This window comes from Sinocyclocheilus rhinocerous, unplaced genomic scaffold (genome assembly GCF_001515625.1).
Source record: "Sinocyclocheilus rhinocerous isolate Xijiao unplaced genomic scaffold, SAMN03320098_v1.1 scaffold1295, whole genome shotgun sequence".
NCBI lineage: Eukaryota > Metazoa > Chordata > Actinopteri > Cypriniformes > Cyprinidae > Sinocyclocheilus > Sinocyclocheilus rhinocerous.
In genome coordinates, this window is record NW_015660499.1 from 1,700,449 (window position 1) to 1,725,720 (window position 25,272).

At 34.1% G+C, this 25,272-nt stretch overlaps 1 protein-coding gene across 1 annotated transcript in view; it reads left to right on the forward strand.

Moving 5' to 3' along the window:
- Window positions 1–25,272, forward strand: part of pbx3a (pre-B-cell leukemia homeobox 3a) — a 54,660-nt gene that overhangs the window by 26,895 nt on the left and 2,493 nt on the right. Inside the window, exons 3-10 of the mRNA XM_016534237.1 lie at window positions 14,062–14,303; window positions 15,402–15,592; window positions 19,217–19,352; window positions 21,122–21,151; window positions 22,798–22,963; window positions 23,370–23,447; window positions 23,995–24,104; window positions 24,493–24,582. Of these exons, the coding sequence (XP_016389723.1) occupies window positions 14,062–14,303; window positions 15,402–15,592; window positions 19,217–19,352; window positions 21,122–21,151; window positions 22,798–22,963; window positions 23,370–23,447; window positions 23,995–24,104; window positions 24,493–24,582 (1,043 nt within the window). The remainder of the gene's footprint in view (window positions 1–14,061; window positions 14,304–15,401; window positions 15,593–19,216; window positions 19,353–21,121; window positions 21,152–22,797; window positions 22,964–23,369; window positions 23,448–23,994; window positions 24,105–24,492; window positions 24,583–25,272) is intronic.

Genomic DNA, 25,272 nt, shown 5'->3' on the forward strand with positions numbered 1-25,272 from the left:
CGAGATGTAAAGTCAGAATTGCGAGATGTAAAGTTAAAATTGTGCGATTTAAAGTCTGAATTACAAGATATAAAGTCTGAATTACGAGATGTAAAGTCAGAATCGCAAAATGTATAGTCAGAATTGCGAGATCTAAAGTCAGAATTACGAGATGTAAAGTCAGAATTGCGAGATCTAAAGTCAGAATTGCGAGATCTAAAGTCAGAATTACGAGATGGAAAGTCAGAATTACGAGATGTAAAATCAGAATTGTGAGATGTAAAGTTAGAATTACGAGATCTAAAGTCAGAATTGCAAGATCAGGCTTCAATAATCATGGTATGTGTCTGAATTATTGCATGCAATCTATGATTTGTGTTCTCAGATTGCGTCTGGTATCAGTATTTGGATTGGCGTGTTCCAGTGAAGCGTGCCTTCAGTGACACAAAATCGTTGCAGTGCTAAACCTGCTGTTTCTCTCATCAGGCTGTGTTTTGACAACATATAATATCTCTGCAAACCCCTTTGGAAAGGTTTCTGTGGGTCGTTTGCCTGCAGTGATAACAAGCGGTCACACGCTTTAGCCATGAAATGACTCCTCAAAGACAAAACAACTTTTGAATTGATTTGTCGCTATCGACAACATGCCCCACCGCCTGTGAGCTGGTCATTATTCACGTTGTTTTGCACAGCAGGTCCAAACGTCTGAGACGGCATTGAGAAGCTGGGATTTTTTCATTTAATACCTGGAAAGAAACAAAGGTTTAGGATTTAGAAACTTATGCAGTTTTTGCCCAATGAAAAACAACGATTCTGTGCTATTTCTAGGTCACTAAAATAGAGATATTGATTTGTTGCCTTTGCCCAGTCTGAAATTAATGTACATTTTATTCATATTTATTCACATTGTTGCTGATAACATATTTTGTAATGAAAAACTGTACTGCATTAGACTAGTAGGTAAAGTTCAAATGAAAACTAAAATGAAAAAATGTTAGTCCAAATGTTTTGCTATCATATCTCAGGATCATGCAAGAAGCCTGTTTCTGCCACTGAATAAAAAAAATAAAAGGTATTGTGACTTTTTATCTCGCAATTATGACTTTTTTTCTTAGAATTGTGAGATATGAACGCGCTGTTGCGTGGGATAAAGTCAGAATTGTGAGACAAAAACTCGCAATTTAAGAAATAAAGTCAGTTTTTATCCTTGGGCTTTATAAAAAAGTTGCAATTAACTATTTTTTTTTAGTGGTGAAAATGGGCTTCCATAAAAGACAACTATAATACACTTTAAAATAAAAAATATTAAAGTTAAGTATTAAAATTAATTTTAAAATCAACTAATTTCACTATTAAATTTCACAGATAATTGGCAAGTAAAGCACTGAAATAAACAAACTTTTGAAGTAGAAGGACTGAATTACACTGAATTATATTTCTAGTTAAGTGTACTTCAGTCATCTTTGTTTTGTTTTTTATTACAGTGTACCATTTATTGGTCGATTCTGAAAATGGTAAACTCTGGGACTTTCCTGCGTTTGTCCAACTTTTCATTAAAGGATCTGAAGCACCAGCCCTGCTGTTAAAAACACGCGCCTCTTCCTAGGATGCTGTTCTTGTTAAAAGCTTGAGTGTCTCTGTCCTGCTGTTATTCAGCCGTGACACACTGACTGCTCTACAGTCTCTCCATGCACTCCAATTAACACACAAACCATCATTAGCCCTGTTATCAGAGCTGTGTGTGTGTATGTCGCTGCTGCTGCTGCATTGAGCCTGATGTTGTGTTTGGCTGGTGTGAGGCTGACAGTGAGGACGACGGGAACCGCGAGGTTAAGGCCAGAAAGTGCATAAAAATACATAGAAAAGAGCAAAAACAATCTGCTGGAATCTGTAAAAATTTTACATTTCTGAATGGCTGTTAATAGCCCCTTTCACACATACAGAATTTACTGGTAAATTACCGGTAAATTACCATAAGGAGATTGTGTGTGAACATGACCTTTTCAAAAACACCAGTAAATTTATTCCAGCAATTTACCAGTATGAGAAGTTGTAACATTACCAGTAAATTGCCAGAATGATGCTGTGTGTGAACGCAGAATGAAGATTACCGGTATGTGCACGTACGAATTCAGGACGCGCTCACGTAAGACGTCTACTACAACAAAGTCTAATTCAAAATTCAACAACTCTGGGCCAATCATAACATTCTGACTCAGATGCAGCATTTACTCTGCCCTGTGTAGTTCGGTTTGAAGTCGTCTAATGCGATGTCTCTGGCCCAAAAGCAGCTGCATTAATGTGAATATTTGACACAAAAAAAAAAAAAAAAAGTTTACAAACACAACACCGTGAGGCACAGCCGTTTAGAGGTCATTTCTGTTAATGATGTCACAGAATTTACCGGTAATTTGAAACCGATGTGTGAATGGTGCTATACTGTTAAAAAGGCGGAACGTCATCGCCTGTGTGAACAGTGCATTTTTGTATTTACCGGTAAAATCGTTACTGTAATTTTACGGCAATTGACTGGATTTTCTATGTGAAAGGGGCTAATGTGCGAGCTTCTGGGTTGTTTTGTTTATTTGGTTGCTATGGTGTTCCAGGTTGCCGCTAGGGTGTTGCCATGTGGTTTCTAGAATGTTGATATGTGGTTGACGGGGTGTTTTGGGTGGTTTCTAGGGAGCTGATATGTGGTTGCCAGTGTGTTCTGGTTTGTTTCTTAGGTGTTCCTATGGTGTTCCCGGTTGTTGCTATGATGTTCTAAGTTGTGTTTCGGTTGTTGCTATGTCTTTGCTGAGATATTATGGGTTGTTTAAACAGTATTTCTATGTGGTTGCTATGGTGTTCTGGCATGTTTCTAGGGTGTTGCTATGGTGCTGTGGCTGGTTTGTAGGGTGTTGCTATTTGGTTCTAGGGAGTTCTGGGTTGTTTATAGGGTGTTGTTATGTGGGATCTAGAGTTTTTTGGGTTGTTTCTAGGGTGTCTCTACCTTGTTGTCAGGGTGTTCTGGGGTATTTCTTTGTTTTTACTTTGGTGTTCTAGGTTGTTTCTAGGGTATTGCTATGTGGTTGCTATGGTGTTGTGGCTTATTTCTAGGGTGTTGCTATGTGGTTCTAGGGAGTTTTGGGTGTTTTCTAGGGTGTTGATATTTGGTTGCTAGGGTGCTCCGGTTTGTTTCTAGGGTGTTTCTATGGTGTTCCAGGTTGTTTCTATGGTGTTCCTCTGTCTTTTCTAGAGTGTAGATACGTGGGTGATAGGGTGTTTTGATTGGTTGCTGTGGTGTTCTGGGTTGCTGCTAGAGTGTTTCTATAATGCTCTGGTTTATTTCTAGGGTGTTGCTATGGTGTTCCCGGTTGTTGCTATGGTGTTCTAAGTTGTGTCAAGGTTGTTGCTATGTCTTTGCTAGGGTATTATGCGTTGTTTAAACAGTATTTCTTTGTGGTTGCTATGGTGTTCTGACTTGTTTCTAGGGTGTTGCTATGTGGTTGCTGTGGTGTTCTGGGTTGTTTCTAGGGTGTTACTATATGGTTCTAGGGAGTTCTGGGTTGTTTCTAAGGTGTTGCTATGTTGTTTTAGGGAGTTCTGGGTTGCTACAGAGCTTCCAGATTGCTAAGGTGTTCTAGGGTGTTGCTATGTCCTGCATTCTGAAGTCTCTGTAACCAAGGATTTGTGTAAAATGACTACCCTTCAGTTTGAGCAATAGTAATGTTGATGCTTGACTGACAGTCAAAAATAAATGCATAGAATTGATTGATACAAGCAGCTCAAATTTCATCCAAATGTGCCAATATTAAACCAATTTGAACTGAATATAAACGATCACTCTTGCATTTGATTGACAGATGCTTTACACTTCAGTAAGGAGAAGACATGCATTGTGATGTAAATTCACATGCTTCGAAGCGTCTCTGAGAGCTTAACCACAGTGTGTCGCGTGTGGAAACCAGCAGCAGCCATTTTCCTGTTGATTTGTGATGAGCTTATGTGAGAATAATTAATGCCAATTATCTCTTAATTACAGTGATTAGAGCTGCAGCTGTAGGATCCTCATCTTGTAGTGAAGAGAGAAACTGTTGCGCTTTAAACGGTTAAAGTCGCCCACAGTGTGTGTGTGTAAATAAACTGACCGATAAATGTGGGAGATAGCGCTAAAATGAGAAATATAGATTATTATTAAGTCACCTCAGCTCGTGAACGTCATTCACTTTTAGAAAAATCCAGTCTAATGAACGGAGAACATAACAATTGCTTGTTTCATTTAATTTACATTAAAGATAAAGTATGTTATTTCAGCACTCATTGTGGGACCAAAGTTGAATAGTAAAAAAAAAAAATTAATTATTTGATTAATAATGTTTCAAAACATTTGAATAAATACTGGTGCACTCTGAAGCTTGGTTAATAAATAAATAAATAAATAAATAACATATAAATAAATAATAATAATAATAATACAAATTAACATTTTTGTCCTTTTATCCTGTAATTTTTTTAGCATCTTTAAAACATCCAAAGCAAAACTATGAAAGTTTTTATTTTTTTATTTTATATTTGATATTATTAAAACTATTTTTTTAAGAGAATAAATCATGAATTGAATGTATTTTTTGGCCTAAGCCAAAACAGCTTAATTTCATACTATAATGTAAAAAAAAAACAAAAAAAAAACATAATGAATATTTTTTTTTTTATCCTGTAAAATATCTAAACATCCGTTAAACATCCAAAACAACATTATGAAAGCTATTAAGACATGTTTGAATGTCTTTTTCTTACCCATAAATAGTTAAAAAATGAAATTTAACAGACATAGAAATAAAAAAAAAATTAAATAAATCTTGACCTGGGCAAAAATTTCACACTATTAAAAAAAACAGTATTTTTTTTTTAATACTGTAAAAATATCTCAACTATATATACACTGAAAGATATTGAGATGTGTTTTCAGAGAATAAATCCTAATTTTTCTCACCCAACTGCCAAACAGTTGGCAGGAAGGAAGGAAGGAAGGAAGGAAGGAAAGAAAGAAAGAAAGAAAGAAAGAAAGAAAGAAAGAAAGAAAGAAAGAATGAATGAGTAAACAAACAAAGAAATAAATCTGTTCAAGTGCAATTTAAGAAATATATTTTTCTTTCCCAATTGGCAAATAGTTTTTCTAACTAACTAAATAAAAAAAATGTAAGATTTTGTTGTTTTTGAGCCAGACACATCACTCTAAACACTATATCACATAACACATCTGAATGTATGTTCATGGTAGTGGATATTTAGTTTTTCTTCTGTTAAGAGCCTCAAAGAAAACTCTTAATATTATTAAAAGATTTGATTCGACTGCACTGGCAAACTTTCAGTGATTAGTTTTCTCAGAAAAGCTCTTCGCATTGGCCTTGCAAACACAAATTTGTTTCCTGGCAGAGCCTGTGATTTTGTCAAGTGTTCAACTTCTTACACTCAGTTTGCCGCAGGATTTGTTAATATAGCTGGTGTTTGGCAGCAGCAATTAAAGCTTTAATCTGAGTGTATTTTCGAGCTATATTCATCCAAATTAAGCAGTATGACTGAAAGACTAATTAGAATACAAATTCTAATTAGCAAATTATGAACCTTAAACCCACACAAGCATGTTTTAGTAACAAAGTGGGAATAAATCAGGACAAGGCATCCATACTGCTCTCTAGAAAACCGCATTAAATGCCTGAAACTACCCAGCGGGCGTCTATTTTCTGACATAAGAAGGTTTAACGTGAAAAAAAATCTTTTTTTTTTCTTTTGCCGTTGGTATAAGCCAACTTATTTTCGATCCCGGTGCTAATTAGGAGCAGGAGAGCAGGCTATGGCTTTGAGAAGATTTTCTGAGCTCGTCGTGGGAGAGGGAACGCCGTCTATTAGAGTCTTTATATATCAAATATGCATTTCAGCGATTGGTTTTGCTCTGTGAAGAAATCCAAAACCACCCACAGCTCCCTCCAGCTGTACAGTAACTCGGGTTTAAAACTCTTATTTAAAACTGTCATTGCTCAGCGATGAGACCGGCTTTGAGCGTTTCACTGAGCAGATTAAATTAGATTTGTAAATGTGGGGTTGTGAAGATTTCAGAGCTCTGGATTATATTTATTTTAGAGAGAGACCCCGCTCGTGAAGGCTTATGCAAGTTAGTTGTCTTATGATTTATTTCGAGGGTCTGTTAAAGGAATAATTCACTCCAAAATGAAAAGTCTATCATTTACTCACCATCATGTCATTCCAACCCCTGTATGACTTACTTTCTTTGTTTAGCAGAAAGTCCTGGCTTGTTTTTCCTACAGTGAAAGTGAATAAGAACAGATGTCAATATCCAAAAATAACAAAAAACTATAGGATTAACTTTGGATTAATTTTCACTCAGAAATCGCAAAGAAACACAGAAATGGCAAGTAACACATTGAATCAAACATGACATTTTGAAGTAGAAAGACTGAAATTGTATTTTCTAGTAAAACGTACTCCAATAATCGTTATTTACAACTTTGAAAAATCATTTTTACATTGCATAACAGTATTCATACACCTCATTCCAAGAAGTTATATCTTGTATGTAGAACTGATAAAAATTTTGATTAAATTGGCTGAAAATCTGAAAATCCATATTTAAAGATTATGAGATTTGAAAGCTAAAGCCTAAAAGACTTTTTTTAAGCATTTGATGACTTAAATTTGTTCTGTTCCTCACACAAACCTATAGAATTGCTTCAGAAGATATTCAATAAAGCACACAAGTCATAAGGACTACTTTTGTTTTGGTGGTCATTTTTAGAGCTCACCCCAGTGGAAGAATAAAATGGGGTAACACTTTATTTTAAGGTGTCCTTGTTGCACATGTGTACTTACTATTACAATAACAATAAATTATGCATAATTACTGCACATGCAAGTAACCCTAAGCCAAACCCTAACCCTAGTCATATAGTAAGTACATGTAGTTAATTAATATTACTCAGTACTTCAATGTAGAATTACACTGTAACAAGGACACCTTAAAATAAAGTGTAACCTAAAATGGGTTTGGAGAGACGTGAAGGAGAGTAAATGATGACAGAATTTACTTTTTTTTTTTTTTTGAGTGAACCTTCAACCTTTCATCCATCCTATACACACATCATTAAATTTGCTGTCTTATTGTTTTGAGCTTTAGTCTTTAAAATGACTAAATAAATAAATGAACAACACAGACAACTGATAATAATACTGAAGTCTTTGTTTTGGCCCTGCGTGTCTCTAAAGCGTGACACCACAGGAATGTCTCTTCAAAACTCTCGGACTGAGGCTACGTTTACACGACAACAATGTAGTCAAAAATGGAAACGTTTTTTCCTTGCGTTTTTAAAAAGTTTCATGTATACACGACAACGTTTTCAAAACGATTTGCGTTTACACATATCCGCGAAAACGGCCAAAAACGCTGTATTTCATATGCCAGGCCAGTAGTTGGCGCTGTCACCTTGTTAGTAAACAGTACCTGTCAACGGTGCCATTTTCAAAAACTTCCACTTTGAAACCCGTTTTCAAAAATATGCGTTTTCAGTCCCCAAAATGCCGTTGTTGTGTAAACAAACAATCAAAACGCATAAAAAGATTTTTGGGTGAGTTGTTGTCGTGTAAACGGCCCCTGAAAAACAGTTCAGAGAAATACCTCGTATCCCCCACCACAGCATCAAATCCCAGACGCTGATGTATTCCTGACATGCCCAGGCAACTTCCAAGAGTGATTAAAGATGACTATCGGAATTCTTTGTTTGACTAATCCAGACTAATGGCATTGAAGGATTAATGCACTTGTGCTTGAACTCATGTGACCCGTCGGAGCTTCCAGCATTCAGTAGATCCTGCAAAAGGACATAAACATCACAAAGGTTGCGTGAGGTAATGGAGGTCAGGGATTTATTCTGTAAGATCTCTCCCAGGGTAGCTGAGGTTTTAACCAGATTTGCCTAATCTACAGCAATCCTCTGATAAAAACACACGTCAGGCCCAAAACCTGCCATTCATCTCCTCATATACAGCATTTTAATACGCCGTGATTCAAGAAAAAGTTTTCTTGTGCAGTTTTTTCATTACAAAAGGCTAGATGATTACAATTTTTGAAGAAAATGGTGCTTGTTCATGAAAAATCTGCAACAACACAGAGAAAAAAGACTTTAAAATGTAATACATAATCTTGCACGCAATATTTTCTTATATATATATTTATATAAATACACCTCATTAAATCATATCATACACCTAATTAAATCAAAATTAAGTAAGTACAAAATTGGCATTTTCAAAATCCTGTAAGACTGCTAATGGATTTCTAATTAGATCTAAAAAATGTAGAACCAATTAAAAGGGAACCCTTAATAAAACGCTTAATTCTAAACAAATTGGATTTTCAGTTTATCTTGTAGCTTATTTGCTGTTTGCATGGTTATTATTTGATCCTTTTAGGATTGGTACCAAATTGTAATAATATATAATAAAATATGGTTCTAGATTTGACAATCAAGTCAAACTAACCTAAATAAGACACTAAAATAATGTATGCATTTTTTTAAAACAATCAAAAAGCATACATACATGTATAATACGTGCATCATTGTACAGTCCTCATGCACAGAAATCTGCGTTTTCTCCAAACAAACAGTATTAGCCTGTGTGGAGAGCCTGATGTGAGGTGTCAGGTGGAGAAGCTAAATTGGCAGCCGCTTCAGCAGCACACAGCTGTTTACTCACAATCAGACCTCAGTCTGTCATCAACATCTAGTTACACAGGCAAACAGAGGATTAGGACCATAGCAACCTCTATCGTTTTTATGTTTGATAACACTGGTAACACTGTATTTAAAGTAGAGTTGAGTGTGCTTTTAAAATTGCCGCTTAATTTCCAGTTTGTTTTACATATACATACATCACACACACACACACAGACACACACACACGTTTGTTTCTGTGAATTGTGGGGACTTTCCATAGACTTCTATTACTTTTATACTGACCAAACGTTATTTTCTATCCCCTAACCCAACCCTAACCCTAAACCTAGCCCTTACAGAAAACCTGTTTGCATTGTTACACTTTCAGATAAACATAATTTACTATTTTTTATATTTTTTTCCCTCGTGTCACAATGTCAAAAATTTCAGGTTTTACTATCCTTGTGGGGGCATTTGGTACAAGTACACACACACACACACACACACACACACACACACACAAAAAAAATCATATTTATATATGATTTATATTATATATAAATATTAATATGGGTGTGTGTGTTTAGGATTAAAAAGTAATATATAATTTGGAATTTGAATAATTGTTTTAAGTATATATATATATATACAGTATATATAAATTGGATTCAATATATTGCCCAATTTAGCATTGACAAGGTGAAATTTTTTAATTCTGATTATTTGTAAAGTGACAGCGCGTCTCTTCATCTGATATACTATAATCACTAAACCATGATATCGCCACAGTAGTTGTTTTCTATGGACATATATCTTCTGTCTTTTTCAAAAGCAAAAAAGGACTCTAACACTAGCTTGCTCTATTCTTTTTCTATTCTATCTGTTTTCTTTCTATTTATTATATAATTTAAAAAAAACCTTGCTACGTGTACTACATTATTCTAACTGAGACTTGTCATAGCACTTGCATATCATTGCTCTTTTGTTGATTTTGCTTGCTTCCATTGTCCTCATTTGTAAATCGCTTTGAATAAAAGCATCTGCTAAATGACTAAATGTAAATATATGGAATAATTCAAACATCACTACAGTCATGAATACATTCTTCTATCTATATACATGCACCTCTCTGTCGATCCCGTTCAGTCACCGTTAACTAATTAGACGTCTGCTTAAACTGAGAGCCGCTGTCTGAGAGATGCATTTCATGAGATGTGCTCTGTGCTGAATTAGCATTTCTGTGCCTGAGGTCTGAATTGGGAATGTGGCTACCTTTACTATTTTGTTGCCATTAAAAATGAAAGTGACACCAAAGAAAAGGAACTAGATGAAACGGAAATGAGAGCAGAGCAAATGTTCATATGCTCATGCTTTCTCTCATATTCACTCCTTCCATCTTGCGGTTGTTTGCCTTTGTCTGCTGTGCTTTAAATGTCATCTTGCATTGACCTCATGAATACTGTATGTGTGTGTGTGTGGATCTTATTCTAGTCATTCTGAGGAGCTGTGATGTATTTACAATCTTGTCCTCAGGTTTTCATCTTCAAAATCACTTAAAACTGCAGAACAATGGCATTAATGTTTCCTTAGCAGAGAGTTTGATTGCTCTTTCATAGCTTGTCTAATGCACACTAATGTTTCTTTAATTATCAACATTGTCTAAAACACCTTATGAGAAAAACAGACACAAATGAGTCAATAGCTAACATCTAGTAGAGTATAGAGCTATAAAATGAATGTTGCAGCTCAGATTACCTACCCCTGGGTGAATGTATTGAGAAATTATTGCTTATTTCTTTAAAACAAAACAAAACTAACACTAAATTCTCTATTATTTTTGTATTCTATCTTTTGTTTTCTTTTTATTATACAATTAACAAAAAGCAACAAAAAAAACACTAGCTTGCTCTATTCTTTTTCTATTCTATCTGTTTTCTTTCTATTTATTATATAATTTAAAAAAAACCTTGCTACGTGTACTACATTATTCTAACTGAGACTTGTCATAGCACTTGCATATCATTGCTCTTTTGTTGATTTTGCTTGCTTCCATTGTCCTCATTTGTAAATCGCTTTGAATAAAAGCATCTGCTAAATGACTAAATGTAAATATATGGAATAATTCAAACATCACTACAGTCATGAATACATTCTTCTATCTATATACATGCACCTCTCTGTCGATCCCGTTCAGTCACCGTTAACTAATTAGACGTCTGCTTAAACTGAGAGCCGCTGTCTGAGAGATGCATTTCATGAGATGTGCTCTGTGCTGAATTAGCATTTCTGTGCCTGAGGTCTGAATTGGGAATGTGGCTACCTTTACTATTTTGTTGCCATTAAAAATGAAAGTGACACCAAAGAAAAGGAACTAGATGAAACGGAAATGAGAGCAGAGCAAATGTTCATATGCTCATGCTTTCTCTCATATTCACTCCTTCCATCTTGCGGTTGTTTGCCTTTGTCTGCTGTGCTTTAAATGTCATCTTGCATTGACCTCATGAATACTGTATGTGTGTGTGTGTGTGTGTGTGTGTGTGTGGATCTTATTCTAGTCATTCTGAGCAGCTGTGGTGTATTTACAATCTTGTCCTCAGGTTTTCATCTTCAAAATCACTTAAAACTGCAGAACAATGGCATTAATGTTTCCTTAGCAGAGAGTTTGATTGCTCTTTCATAGCTTGTCTAATGCACACTAATGTTTCTTTAATTATCAACATTGTCTAAAACACCTTATGAGAAAAACAGACACAAATGAGTCAATAGCTAACATCTAGTAGAGTATAGAGCTATAAAATGAATGTTGCAGCTCAGATTACCTACCCCTGGGTGAATGTATTGAGAAATTCATATTTTTCATATTTGAGTTCATATTGAGATCTGTGACTTTTGATTGCCGATTTTAAAATATTTAGGCCTAAATTGAATATTTATGTATTTGAATTGCATATAAAATCCTGTCCGTTATGCAACATAACCTAATGAACATTTAACGTGATGCATATTGGTCAGTCATACATAAAACGTGTGAGATTTCTGCACCCAAAAAATCATGGATTACTTTATTATTTGTACCTATTTTAATGTATTTACATAATCATGTTTTTAAAATGCATTGATACAAATTGCTTGGAATCAGCATAAATCTGTTTGTGAAAACAACTAAATTTATTTAGTTATAATCAATCATGTATACGATTGAAAAATTGGATTTATTGATGATAAATATATAAAGCTGGTTATTGTGTGTTTAAAGCATTCAGTTTGTTAATACTATTATAGAAATCTTAACTGTTTCATTTATGTATAACTGACAAACATGCACCACATTCCGTTTATGTGCAATGCAAATGATTAATTGTATGCCATTCAAATACATATATCTAAAATTTAGGACAAAATGTTTTCTTTTCCATGGGTCTGCCTAAAAATATCTGGAGTGTTTTACTCGTAGAAAGCTCGTTTAGAGATCAGAGCAGTAAGAAAATCAAACACCACTGTTAAACCAACTTTAGTATTAAAATTCACAACATGAATAATAAGAGGAGAAGTGTGATGTTACTTTACTTCTTAACTTTTTTCATTTTCACCTGCTGGACCAGAAAGCAGGTAACAAAACAATCCCACAGATGCTAATTAAAAAAATATATACATAAAAATAAGCAGAGTTAGAAAGAAATTAAATAAAAATGCTCACACGAGCATCCACTCCGCTACCTGCAAAATTATTATTATTTTTTTAATTATATAAATATATATCAGTTATATCAGCAGAGTTCAAATGCAGAATGACAAAAACATAAACAAAAAATGTGAATTTAAAAACCCATACAAATTAAACGCATTATATCAGCACAGTGCATTTTTTCTCCTGTGCTCATGTAAGCATCCACTCCACTGCCTGCAAAATGTCAATTAAAAATATCCATAAAAATGGTATAAATACATATCATATCATATATATACATATAAATCCATAAAAATGACATATACAGTATATATTATATTTTTCTCCTGTGCTGACATGACCATCCATCCGGCTGACTGCAAAATCAAAAATCAAACGTGAAGTGCCAAAAAAGTCTTTGGTGTGGAATTAAAGGGGTCATATGATGCGATTTCAAGTTTTCCTTTCTCTATTGTTTTTGTCTTGTCGCGCCGGGACAAAGGGCATCACAGTATGTTAAGGGGCGTAACATTTCCGTCACACGCTCAATCATTCTCTTGTAGCCGCGCTGGCACAAACACACCTCGACCTCTGATAAACAGCGTGTCATAGCAGACTAGTGCTGCGCCGTGTGTTAATGGTGGAGGACGTGAGGGGCTTGCAGTTCTGCGGTGGGCCTGTCTAGTCGCTTGTTCTTTGTGGAGTGATAAGAAGAAATAACCGGCTATCTGAAACCTGCTTTGGGAGGTCCAGGTGTTCAAGAAATTGTCTTTGCATGTCTGAATGTGTTTTTACACCAGCTCTGCCTCGCACCTTTTTTTCTTGGCATAATACATTTTCTACATTGCTCATCTTATTTCTGCATTTTTATATCTAGTTAAATTTTTTTTTTTTTTCCTGTAATTTATTGTAGTTTTTCTCCTGTTTTCCTGTCATCATCATTTACTCACCCTCATGTTGTTCCAAACCAGTGTGCTGGAATTGTTTTGGTAACAAAACAGTAGTTCATACTGACCTCTCTCTCTCTCTCTCTCTCTCTCTCTCTACCGTGGACAGTTGACTCCTAAAGTTTTTGATATATTTCATATTTTGTGTGGTCAATTCACAGCAGTGATAGAAATTAAGCTTTTCCAATAAATTTAAATAGATTTTGACCTTTTATGGACATTTTTACCTTTATAAAGCCATTTTTTTCTAAAAGTGTGCATCATCTTTTAAGTCAAATTCTTACATTTAATCAGTCAATTATAATAATAATACATTTAGGCTGAAAGAAATGAACGAGTGAACATAACTTACGAAAAGTTATATATATATATATATAAATATAATTGAATTAATTTATAAAGTATATATTCTAAATGAAAAATAATATATGTGTGTTTATTGTATATTATATATACAATTGTAATTTACATATTATTAATATTATAATTCTATAAATATTATGATTAAAATATACTTTTTTTATTCAGCAAGCATGCTTTGTCTTTTTCAGGATTTTTTTTTTTATGAAAAGTTTACTGTAAAAAATGTTGTATTGCATTTTAATAATGCACTGTAAAAATGCAAATATATGCAGCTTTGTTGTTTTGCTGAAAATCTTACTGACATATATATATATATATTAGGGGTGGAACGGTTCGCGGAAAAAAATCGATATAAATATTTAAATGGCCTGTTTTCCCGTTTGTGTTGTGTCAGGTCTCAGTATCCGAGGCAGTCAGGATGAAGATCCTTCGGATCCTCAGCTCATGCGTCTGGATAACATGCTGCTGGCAGAGGGTGTGTCCGGACCGGATAAAGGGGGCGGGGCAGCAGCGGTTGCTACGGCAACAGCAGCAGTGGATGTGGGAGCTGATAACTCCATTGAGCACTCGGACTACAGAGCCAAACTCAGCCAGATCAGACAGATCTACCACACCGAGCTGGAGAAATACGAGCAGGTCTGTACACCTGTGAACAACCCGCAATCCATCAGGAATATACGGCTGTATCAGAAAAATGAGTATCGCTAAAATAAATCAGACATCTTGGCACTGCTGCTTTGTAAAGTAGCTTGTTACTGGAAAAATTACACTACACATCTGAAGTACCTGGGAAAAACATAACTAAGATAGTTACTTATTTCATGTATTGAAAACATACATAATGAGTAGTGTTATTTTAGTATTATTTATATATAATTATAGGTTATAATTTTTATTTTGAATTAGCTTTTAATTTAAATTTTCAATTTAGATTAATTTTTAGTAATTTTGTTATGTCCTCTTGTCTTTTTTGTTGCTTTTTTAGTATTACTATGTAGGTTTATTTTTTTTATTATTATTTCTTTTTTTTAACAGATAGTAATTTTGGTGCGACATTTCTCATTTTCATTTAGTTAAAGTTTATCATCTAATATTTATATTTTATTTTATCTTTATTTCAAATAACAAAAATGTTTTAATAGCTTTAGTTTTAGTTCATTTTTAGTAATTTTGCTACTTATTATCACTTTTTTACTCATTTTTCACTAAGTTAGTAAGTTATTTTGTGTACTGAAAACACATAAATACACATATTGAGTAGTGTAATTTTAGTATTATTTAAATTCTATTATAATTTTTATTTCAGCTTGATTTGTAGTAATTTTGTTATGTGAATTTGTTTTCTCTTTTTTAACATTATATTTAGGTTTAATAATAATAATAATAATAATAATAATAATTTTTATTTATATAGTAACTTGAAAGAACTTTACAAGGTCGCTTTACAAGAAATAGAAAAATATCATACAGCAAGACAATTAATTCAAAACAATACATAACATTTAATTTATTTATTCATTTATTTTATTTCCAGATAATAATTTTAGTGATTCAACTTAAACATTTCAGTTAGTTGCCAATGCAGCATTTCTAATTTTCATGCAAAGTTTTTCATTGAATATTTCTATTTTAATTTATTTCAGCTTAATTTCAGTTACCAAAAATGTTTTAGTACTGTTAGTTTTAGTTAATGACTTTGCATGATCAGTTATGAGTAATTTGATTGGTCCACAGGCGTGCAATGAGTTCACTACCCATGTGATGAACCTGTTGAGGGAACAGTCTCGCACGCGGCCCATCTCACCCAAAGAGATCGAGCGCATGGTCAACATCATCCACCGCAAATTCAGTTCCATCCAGATGCAGCTCAAGCAGAGCACCTGCGAGGCCGTCATGATCCTCAGGTCCCGCTTCCTTGACGCCAGGTCAGAAACACATTCACAGTCATGCATTTGGCAGACTATGTTATCCAAAACATCTTGCATAATATGTATTGCCTGCATCTTGCCAGTATATATGTTTAGAATTTTTTAGTATTACTTTTATAGTATTACATACTATTAATATTTTGAATGAGCTTTTATTTTAACATTTGCAGTTTAGTTTACCATTTATTAATTTTGTTATATGCTTTTGTCAGTTTTTTTTTTTTTGCTGTTTTTAATGTTACAGGATTCATTTATTTTTATTTCAGTTTTAGTTTTTTTTTTTATCAAAACATTTAATGCATGCATTTTGAAAGTATATGTGCTTCCTTGAATAAGGTGCAACCTATAATACACCTCATTTGAATAGAAATGGTATTTAGTATTACTTATATATTATTATAGTTTTTATTAATGTTCTTAATTAGCCTATTTTTTATATTTTCAATTTAGTTTTTTTTTTTATAATTTTGTTATGTGCTTTTGTCAGTTTTCACATTTTTATATTACTATTTAGGTTTAATTTTTTTTTCCAATTTAATTTTTTTAAATTTATTTATTTATTTATTATTTTACCCCCCCCTTTTTACTATTTAGGATTATTTTGTTTCAGTTTTAGTTTTTTTTTTTTTTCTAAAATATCTTGCATAACATTTAATGCATGCATTTTGCCCGTAAATGTGTTTGCTTATGTGAATAAGGTGCAATCTATATAATACACCTCATATACATAGATTTTGCATAGATAATGCTTGGTTAAGTTGGATTGCAAGTGGTTAGTGAATAAGCCCCATGTTTCTGCTCTAAAATACAAAGCTCAAAACTGTTTAGTGACTTCAAACATAATTTTGCCCCCGAGAGACTGTCCTACTAATAACACACTGCAACAATAGTAGCAAAACATGAGAGCGTACGAGTTTCTTGATTTGTGATTCGTAGAATAGGATTTGTGCACCTGCAGTGAAGGATTCCAGAAGGTGTAACTGTTGTGTTGTTTGTGGGAAAGAGAAAAAAATCTACAAGTTTGCAACTTCTGTGGCTCAGTTGTTTTGCACCAAAAATACCTTCATATGCAACTAGCTTTAGATAAAACAGCATTTTTTTTTATAAAGACTAATTGTTATTGATGGTGAGTCCGTGTTTTTACACATGTAGGTGTTTTTGCGAGTGTGGGTTTGTTTCTGAGTGTATTGGATGTGCTGAGAGCGAGGCGTGTGTGAACGAGTGGGTGATGTGGTAATATTTTAAGGTCTTGTGAGTGTTTTTCTTAAACTGGCAGAAGGAAATTTGCCAATTAGTGCCGGTTGGCTTGCAAGGGCACGAGTTACTTAAATCAAAGAGTAAATTATGCACAAATCTGCTCATCAGAAAGTTATTCAGCTGATGGAATGCAAATGAAGCAGACAGCGATTGGTGGGCTCAGTGATGACATCATAAAGAGAGAGTGAGCGATTGGCTGCTAAAGTCAGATTTAATCTAGTCTCATTGTTTTAAGCAAATAAGTGGCCTAAAAATAAGCTTTTATGCCACATCAGGGACTGTTTATTGGATACAACCTAATAGTTGTCTGACCTATAATCAGTGTTGGGGAGTAACTAGTTATATGTAACGGCGTTACGTAATTTAATTACAAAATAAATGTAACTGTAATCAGTTACAGTTACTAAGAAAAAATGTGTAATTAAATTACAGTTACTTATGAAAATGTTACCAGTCATAAGAACGGAATTCCTACAGCCTAACGCGGACGGAATATGCCACATTTTGGACGAATGAATCAAAAGTAGGTCAGTACACTTGAATCAAAACGCGATATGGACTAGTGTCTGAGAATATTAAGCCGCAAAAAGACAATATATGAATCCTGCTCGTTCTGCGTGTCTGTGGAAATCAGGCGCGGACTGGCCATCGGGAGAACCGGGACTATTCCCGGTGGCCTGGCAGCCGATTTGGCCCGCTATTTTAATATTATTATTGTATAATTGCCTGCCGAATGTATTAAAGCGATTATTTCCGAATTCGCCATTCGATAATGAAATCTCTAATAAATCATGAATCGGTTAGTCGTGACTGGCAATGCTTCGGCTCGCGCGCTCTCTGCGCCTCCGCCAAACAATTTGGCTCAGATCAGAGTAATCAATGCGAGAGAGAGAATGGAGTGGACTGTGGAAGCGCACAGCTGGAGCAGAGAAGCAAAACTACTGTTCAGGGTTTCAAGTGCAGGTCAGTTTCATCTGTAAATATGCTATTGTAGTTTTGTCCTGGTTTACTTAGTTAAGCAACAGCAGCTCATTGCTCATCACTCATCACTCAAAATACTGTTTTAAATAGGGTAACTTGTAATCTGTAACCTATTACATTTCCAAGTAACCTTCCCAACACTGCCTATAATATATAGATGCAATAATTTATACTTTATGTGTTGTGGTATAGGTATTGCATCTACCAGCAGGGGATTGTTGGATCATGCTGATCAGATAAACCTTTGAAAACAATTTGCTGCAAGAACAATTTTCTTACTTGACAATTTTGTTTGTTTTCTAGTACAGATATCTAAACATTTTTAACCTTTATGTTGTGTTTCAGTCATTTTGAGCCAGAAAAGATTTTCTTTTTCCTGAAAATACTATATTATACTAAATACTAAATTATCTGGGCTAATAATTTTGTTTTATTTAGTAATTTTGTTATTTGATTTTGTCAGTTTTATTTTTATATTACTATTTATGTTTTAAGTTTTTATTTTGGTTTTAGATTTTTTAAAGATTTTTAAGATTTTTTATCTTGCATAACATTTAATGCTTGCATTTTGCCAGTATGTTTCATTATGTGAATACGGTGGAATCTTTAATACACCTCATTTAAATAGAAAAGGTGTTCAGTATTATATTTTATTCATATTTTAATGCATGCATTTTTATCTTATGTCTTTGTTACACCTGTGGTGTTCTCAGTAAGAAGCGACTAGCCTACAAAAATGCTTATAAATCTCTCATTATGCTATATTTTTACCAAATATTGGATTCAGTATTTTTTTGTCAACTCGTCTCTTTCAGTTAGCACATGCAGGTTTTGTATTTGTTTTTGGATCTGATTGACCGTAGCCTTCATCGGTCTAAGCTTATGCTACTTATTTGCAAATAATGTTTTTTTTTCCTCAAAAGCTGAGGCCTATGATCAAATTAAGTAAAGGATTTTCAGAAAAATAAATCAAAATTAAGATCAAAATTAAGTGAGTCTATGCATAAAACAGGAAAATTATCTGCAAGTTGGGTCAGAAAAATAAACTTAATTCAAAGGGAAAACAAGAATATTTTTCTGACCCCGTTGGCAGATATTTTTTTTTCTCGTTTTAACCATAAACACACTTAATTTTGATCTTTTTTTTTAGAAAGCTAGACTCAATATCTTTTGTCATTTTGCTTATCAAGTACTTGTATATTGATTTAAGATGTTTAGATATTTGTATTGGAAAATCAGACAAAAATACAGAGGAAGAAAGACATTTTTTACAGTGATGTTGCTTGTGGAAATACACACTTCACCTATCATAACCTTTAATAGTATATCAAGATATTGAAATGGTTGAGGATCTATCAGTCCTCATGATTCCTCTTTCTCCAGGAGGAAAAGGCGCAACTTCAGCAAGCAGGCGACAGAGATTCTGAACGAGTATTTCTACTCTCACCTCAGTAACCCGTATCCCAGCGAGGAGGCCAAAGAGGAGCTGGCCAAGAAGTGTGCCATCACTGTGTCACAGGTCAGTCCAGATCTCGGACGATACTGCGCACACGAGCCTTCAGCTGTCAAACAAGGAGACTTTATTCACAATCTGAGCAAAATAACTAACAAATTTGTTAAAGGTGGTCTGTGACACTGTGAAGGTGCAGAGAATTTGGCTCAGTAACAGTAACATCTCAACATGAGTGTGTGTGAAGTGATTTAAAACGCAACAGTGAGCGCCCAGTTTTCTGCCGCATGGATCCTGGAAGTATTTTTCCCATTGATTTTCTTTCAGAAAGTTTCTCAATAAAGCTCAAATCGAGTTTAGTAGAAGGCTCACAACATCACAAGATTTGTTTTGCAAAACCATGTGTGAAAATCGAATGACAAAAGTTTTTTTGTGTAAAAATGTGCAAAAATGTACTTTTGCGGGAATTAAAGAGCTACCACCATAAAGAATTGCAAACAACTGAATCAGTTCAGTTGGTTGTTAAAGGGGTCATATGATGCGATTTCAATTTTTTCTTTCTCTTTGGAGTGTTACAAGCTCTTGGTGCATAAAGAAGATCTGTAAAGTTGCAAAGACTAAAGTCTCAAATCCAAAGAGATATTCTTTATAAAAGTTAAGAGTCAACCACGCCTACCTAAAACGGCTCGTTCTAACACACCCCCACATATCTACATCACTATATCAACGTGTTTCAGAAAGGCGGGGCATAGAGGAGCAACAATAATGTACATTATGTGGAAAATAATGTGTTTTATGAACCTTAAACCGCATAAACACATTGCATTACACCAAATACACAACATAATGTTCTTTTTAGCAACATCATATGACCCCTTTAACACAACTACAGTCTTTCATGCTCCAATGCTACAATTTTCCATATTAACTAACATTAAGTAGGTACCTAGTCTCAGCCTCAGTCCGCACACCTCTGAGCAAGGTAACATTAGTCGCAAGTAAACTATTAGATATCTGTGCGCAGAATTGTATATTCTCTGTTTATTGAACTAATTAGTAGTCATTACTCTTGGTCAGATAATTCAAATCATAAAGTCTAATTTTTCTGATAAAATCCACCCCTAATTGACACATAAAATGAACTGTACATTAGTTGCATGAGACTGGTAGACAGTTTTATTTTAACATTATTTATATACTATTATAGTATTTTCTTAGTGTTTTGAATTAGCTTTTTTTTAGTTTAATGTTTAGTTATTTGTGCTTTTGTCATTTTTCTTTTTTTTCTTTTTCATTTAAATATTTTTTTTAGTTTTCAGTTTGAATTAGTTTTTAGTTTTCTTTTTAATTTTAGTTAAAGTTTTAGTTCTTTGATATGTGCTTGTCATTTTACAATTTTTTTTAATTCTAAATATTTTTCATTTATTTTTACATAAATTTTGGTTTAAAGTAGTTTTTATTATGATTATTTATTATTATTTTCTTTTATACTTTTAATTTAGGTTTTTTAAGTAATTTTGTTATTGGCTTTTGTCTTTTTTATTAGTTTGTTTAAAAACAATATATTCTATTTTTATTTCAGTAATTTTAGTACTTCAACTTAAACATATTTAATTTTCACTTAGTTTAACTTATTTATGCATAACATTTCATTTATATATATATATATATATATATATATATATACATAATTTTACATATTTTTTCAAAAATTAAGGTGTGTGTGTATATGTATGTACACACATTATGAGTAATCAGCCTGTTTTATGTTTGTGTAACGGGTGGCTGTGTACAGGAAGTCGTTACTGTAAAAAAGCCCCTTCTTTTTGTGCCCTCAGGGGAAGGGAAGCACCATCACTGTGTCACAGGTATGTCACTAAAGCATTCGTCCGTCCGCTGTGTTGTCTGTCGATGTTGGTTGCAGTGGCAGCCGGGTCTCTGTGTGCTGAACAACAGTCGATGCATCATATAGTCATTTATCCAGCAGCTGGAATTATTCTTTATGGCCATAAGACACACACACACACACACACTCAGCCAACCATGCATACATTTCCTCACCGCTGCTGAGAGTTACATGCTTTCCTGCACTTGGATGGTGTCTTCCGGCTGTCTTTTATTGGATCCTGAGATTATGACATCAGTTTTTATAGCGCTTCTTGAACTATTCCGCCTCCCATTGGCAGTTTAAGGCCTGTTTGGAGATATTTTATGAAGGAGTCATTGCTCGGGGTGGATGTAATTTTAATATGTCTGGGTTTGTAGCAACGTTAATGTTCTTTTGCAAAAGGTTGGTCCATTTACAATGTCTTACAAATGTGTGAGAATAACAGTCGCTGTGAAACACATAAAAATGCATGCTTTTTTCCAAGAAGCCGTGAACATTTGGCTTGCAGCACATATTTCATTGGACTTTATGAATTATATAAAAGTTTTTTTTTTTTTCAATATGAGGGGGTGGGATGAATTAAAATAATGTCAAAATTAAAAAATGGTAACTGTCCAACTCCTAAAAGATTTTGAGGTAAAAAACAGATATAATATTTTATGATGCATATTATAATATTTCTATAATATCTCCTCATGAGATTCATCCACATTTACTTTCTCTCTTTCGTTTTCATTAGGGAAGGGGAAATGTAGTTAATTTTAAATAAAATAATGCCACAATACAAAAATAGTAAAGGTCCAACTCGTTAAAGAGGTATCTTTCTCTTCATGCAAAATGTAATTTCTTTTTTTTTTTGGGGGGGGGGGGGGAATGACTGTGCTTGTAATATTTCTATAAAGTATGTATTGTAAAAATGGTCTGGTAAAGTGAAAACACTTAAACATATTTTTTTGATTTTTTTGATTACTTGCACAGTTGCAAGAAAATTAAAAGGAGTCCTAACAGGATAGAATTAAGAGTTGACCATTGCTCTGTTTGCTCAGTCAAGGTCATCTATATATATAAATGACCTCTGAAATGTTGTTCCACAAAATGTTAACTTGCAGTTTAATGCATATGATTTCTCATATAGAAATGAATGCTTTATTCAGCTGCATTACATTGAACATTTTTCATTTTATAATGTATATTATAATATTTTCTCATGAGATTCAACCATATTTGCCTCACCCTCTTACTTTTTCATTATGGGGGAAAATGTGATTAATTAAAATTTAAATTGTCTTTATGCAAATATATCATTTATTTATTTAGGTTTTTAGGTGAAAAAATTGTATAATATTTTAAAATGTACATTATAATATTTTTATAATATTTCCTAATGAAATTCATCCACATTAGCCTCTGTCTATTTCTTTTTCATTGTGGGGGGAAAATGTGATTAATTTAAATAAAAGAATGTTGCAATACAAAAGTATTATTGGTCCTTCGAGAGGCTTAATTATCTTTATTAAAAAAAAATTCTTTAGATTTTTGGGTAAAAATATATCATTCATAATAATATTTTATGAAGTATAATATCATATTTTTATAATATTTCCCTCATTTGCCTCTCTCTCTCAGGTTTCGAACTGGTTTGGTAATAAACGTATTCGCTATAAGAAGAACATCGGTAAATTCCAGGAAGAGGCGAATCTGTACGCAGCGAAGACGGCAGTGACGGCGACTCAGGTCGTGGCGGCCGCTGTACAGAACAGCCAGACCAACTCGCCCGCAACGCCCAGCTCTGGTACACACACTATGGACGAGACCACCGGGGCTAGTTGTCACAAAGGCTATATCTCAACAACTATGATGTTTTGAGTCCAATAGTCCAATAGTTTTCTTCAGCACTGGTTTCAAATATCAACATTTGTCGCCCAAAACAGTTATTATTCTTAAATTAATAGCCAGTCATCATCAGGGAAATGACCTAAATAACCCGTTGTGACAACATGTCCTGCTATAGGGGACGTATAGGGGTGTTAAATTAACTACATCATGTTTACTAGTGGAAATGTAGACAAAAGAATAGAAAGTGCGACAACTAGCCCCGGTCTCTTTTATTGCAGAGCTATTTATGGTCATGAACATGCATTTTTGAAAGAAGTCATTAAAGAGTTTAAAAGAGATCAGTGCTGTGATTTTCTCTACAGGCTTTCAGATGAAAGATGAAGACTTTCAGTTGGATGTGGCAGAAGATAAAAATAATCTGTTAAACAACATGTTCACTGGTATGTAATGGTGTTTAGTGTTTTAGTGTCATTTGAGATACTATTATAGTTTTATTCATATTTTTAATTATTTTTTGTCTGTTTTCTATTTTCACTTGAATTGAGTAATTTTGTTGTGTTTTTGTCATTTTTATTCATTTTCTTTTTTAAATATGTCTATAAAGTTTTTATTATTATTATTATTATTATTTTTTGTGTGTGTGGTTTTAGTTTTCATGAACCATAATAGCCCTGCACTTGTAAACTTCCTGTGATGATTTGTTAGATTTACAGTGAACTTCCTCTGTCTGTGTGCTGTTCTTCCCATTCTCCCTCACTGTTCAGCTTTGTGTGTTTATGTATGTGCATATACAGTGGCCCAAAAGAACATTTGGATAATTATTTTAACAGGCATGTCACACTTAAAATGTCTGAATTCCTTGACATCACAGATAAAAATATCAAAGCAAGTGGCATCTGCAAACAAATAATGCAGCTTTTCTCAGACCTAACGTCACTGATCATCTTCACAGACTCACTGTTTCTGTTTCTCTCCGTGTCTCTTCAGGTTCTTCAGGTTCGTATAGTTTGCCGGTTTCAGGAGACATGTTTATGAGCATGTCTGGTCTGAACGGATCCTACCAGCCGGCCCAGGTCCCCAACACAGGACAGACACAGGTATCACACACACCAGCCAAAATATAGATATACAAAATATATAAACAATCACAATAGATAAAATAATTATATTTTTTTGAAAGACGTCTCTTCTGCTCACCAAGACTGCATTTGTTTGATCCAAAATACAGTAAAAACAGTAATACTGTGAAATATTCTTACAATCTGAAATAAATGTTTTCTATTGTAATATATTGTAAAATGTGTTTTATTCCTGTGATCAAAGCTGAATTTTCAGCATCAGTCTTCAGTGTCACATGATCCTTCAGAAATCATTCTAATATGCTGGTTTGCTGCTCAAAAAACATTTCTTATTAAATATGGGTTTAATGGTGTACAGTGGTTCATGACTGTCTCTACGCTGAATCTCTTGTCTTTCTCTCTGCAGGGAGACTCCATACGTCACGCCATCGGTCAGTCGTTGGGTTACAGCGACGGTCTGCGGGGAAACCCGCTTTACAGCCCGCATGGCTTGAACGTGAGTTTGACAGAGAAAAAAAAAATCATTTTAGCCAGAATCGCAGATGAGAATGCTTGGACGCTTTCAACTAAATTCTGACGTCAAACAGACTCAAATCCACACTAAAAGCTCCTGGTGCAAAAGTGCATTAGAGTCAGAATATTACTGATGCACATATGTAATACACACACACACACATGCCGTCTCATGTGGTGGGAAGGAATAATCTCTTCACAGCAGGTCTCCTGGAGTCATTCAGACAGACGTTGTATGATCAAACCGTCGCTCCATGAGCCGACAAAGACGACAGCTGAGATTAAGTCTGGGAGAGGTGATGCACTTCTGTGAAAAGGCAAAGATAAACGTATGGATTCATATTAATATTCACACATGCACACAGGGCTGTTTGCTGGGATAGAAAGTCACATGATCCTTCAGAAATCATTCTAATATGCTGGTTTGCTGCTCAAAAAACATTTCTTATTAAATATGGGTTTAATGGTGTACAGTGGTTCATGACTGTCTCTACGCTGAATCTCTTGTCTTTCTCTCTGCAGGGAGACTCCATACGTCACGCCATCGGTCAGTCGTTGGGTTACAGCGACGGTCTGCGGGGAAACCCGCTTTACAGCCCGCATGGCTTGAACGTGAGTTTGACAGAGAAAAAAAAAATCATTTTAGCCAGAATCGCAGATGAGAATGCTTGGA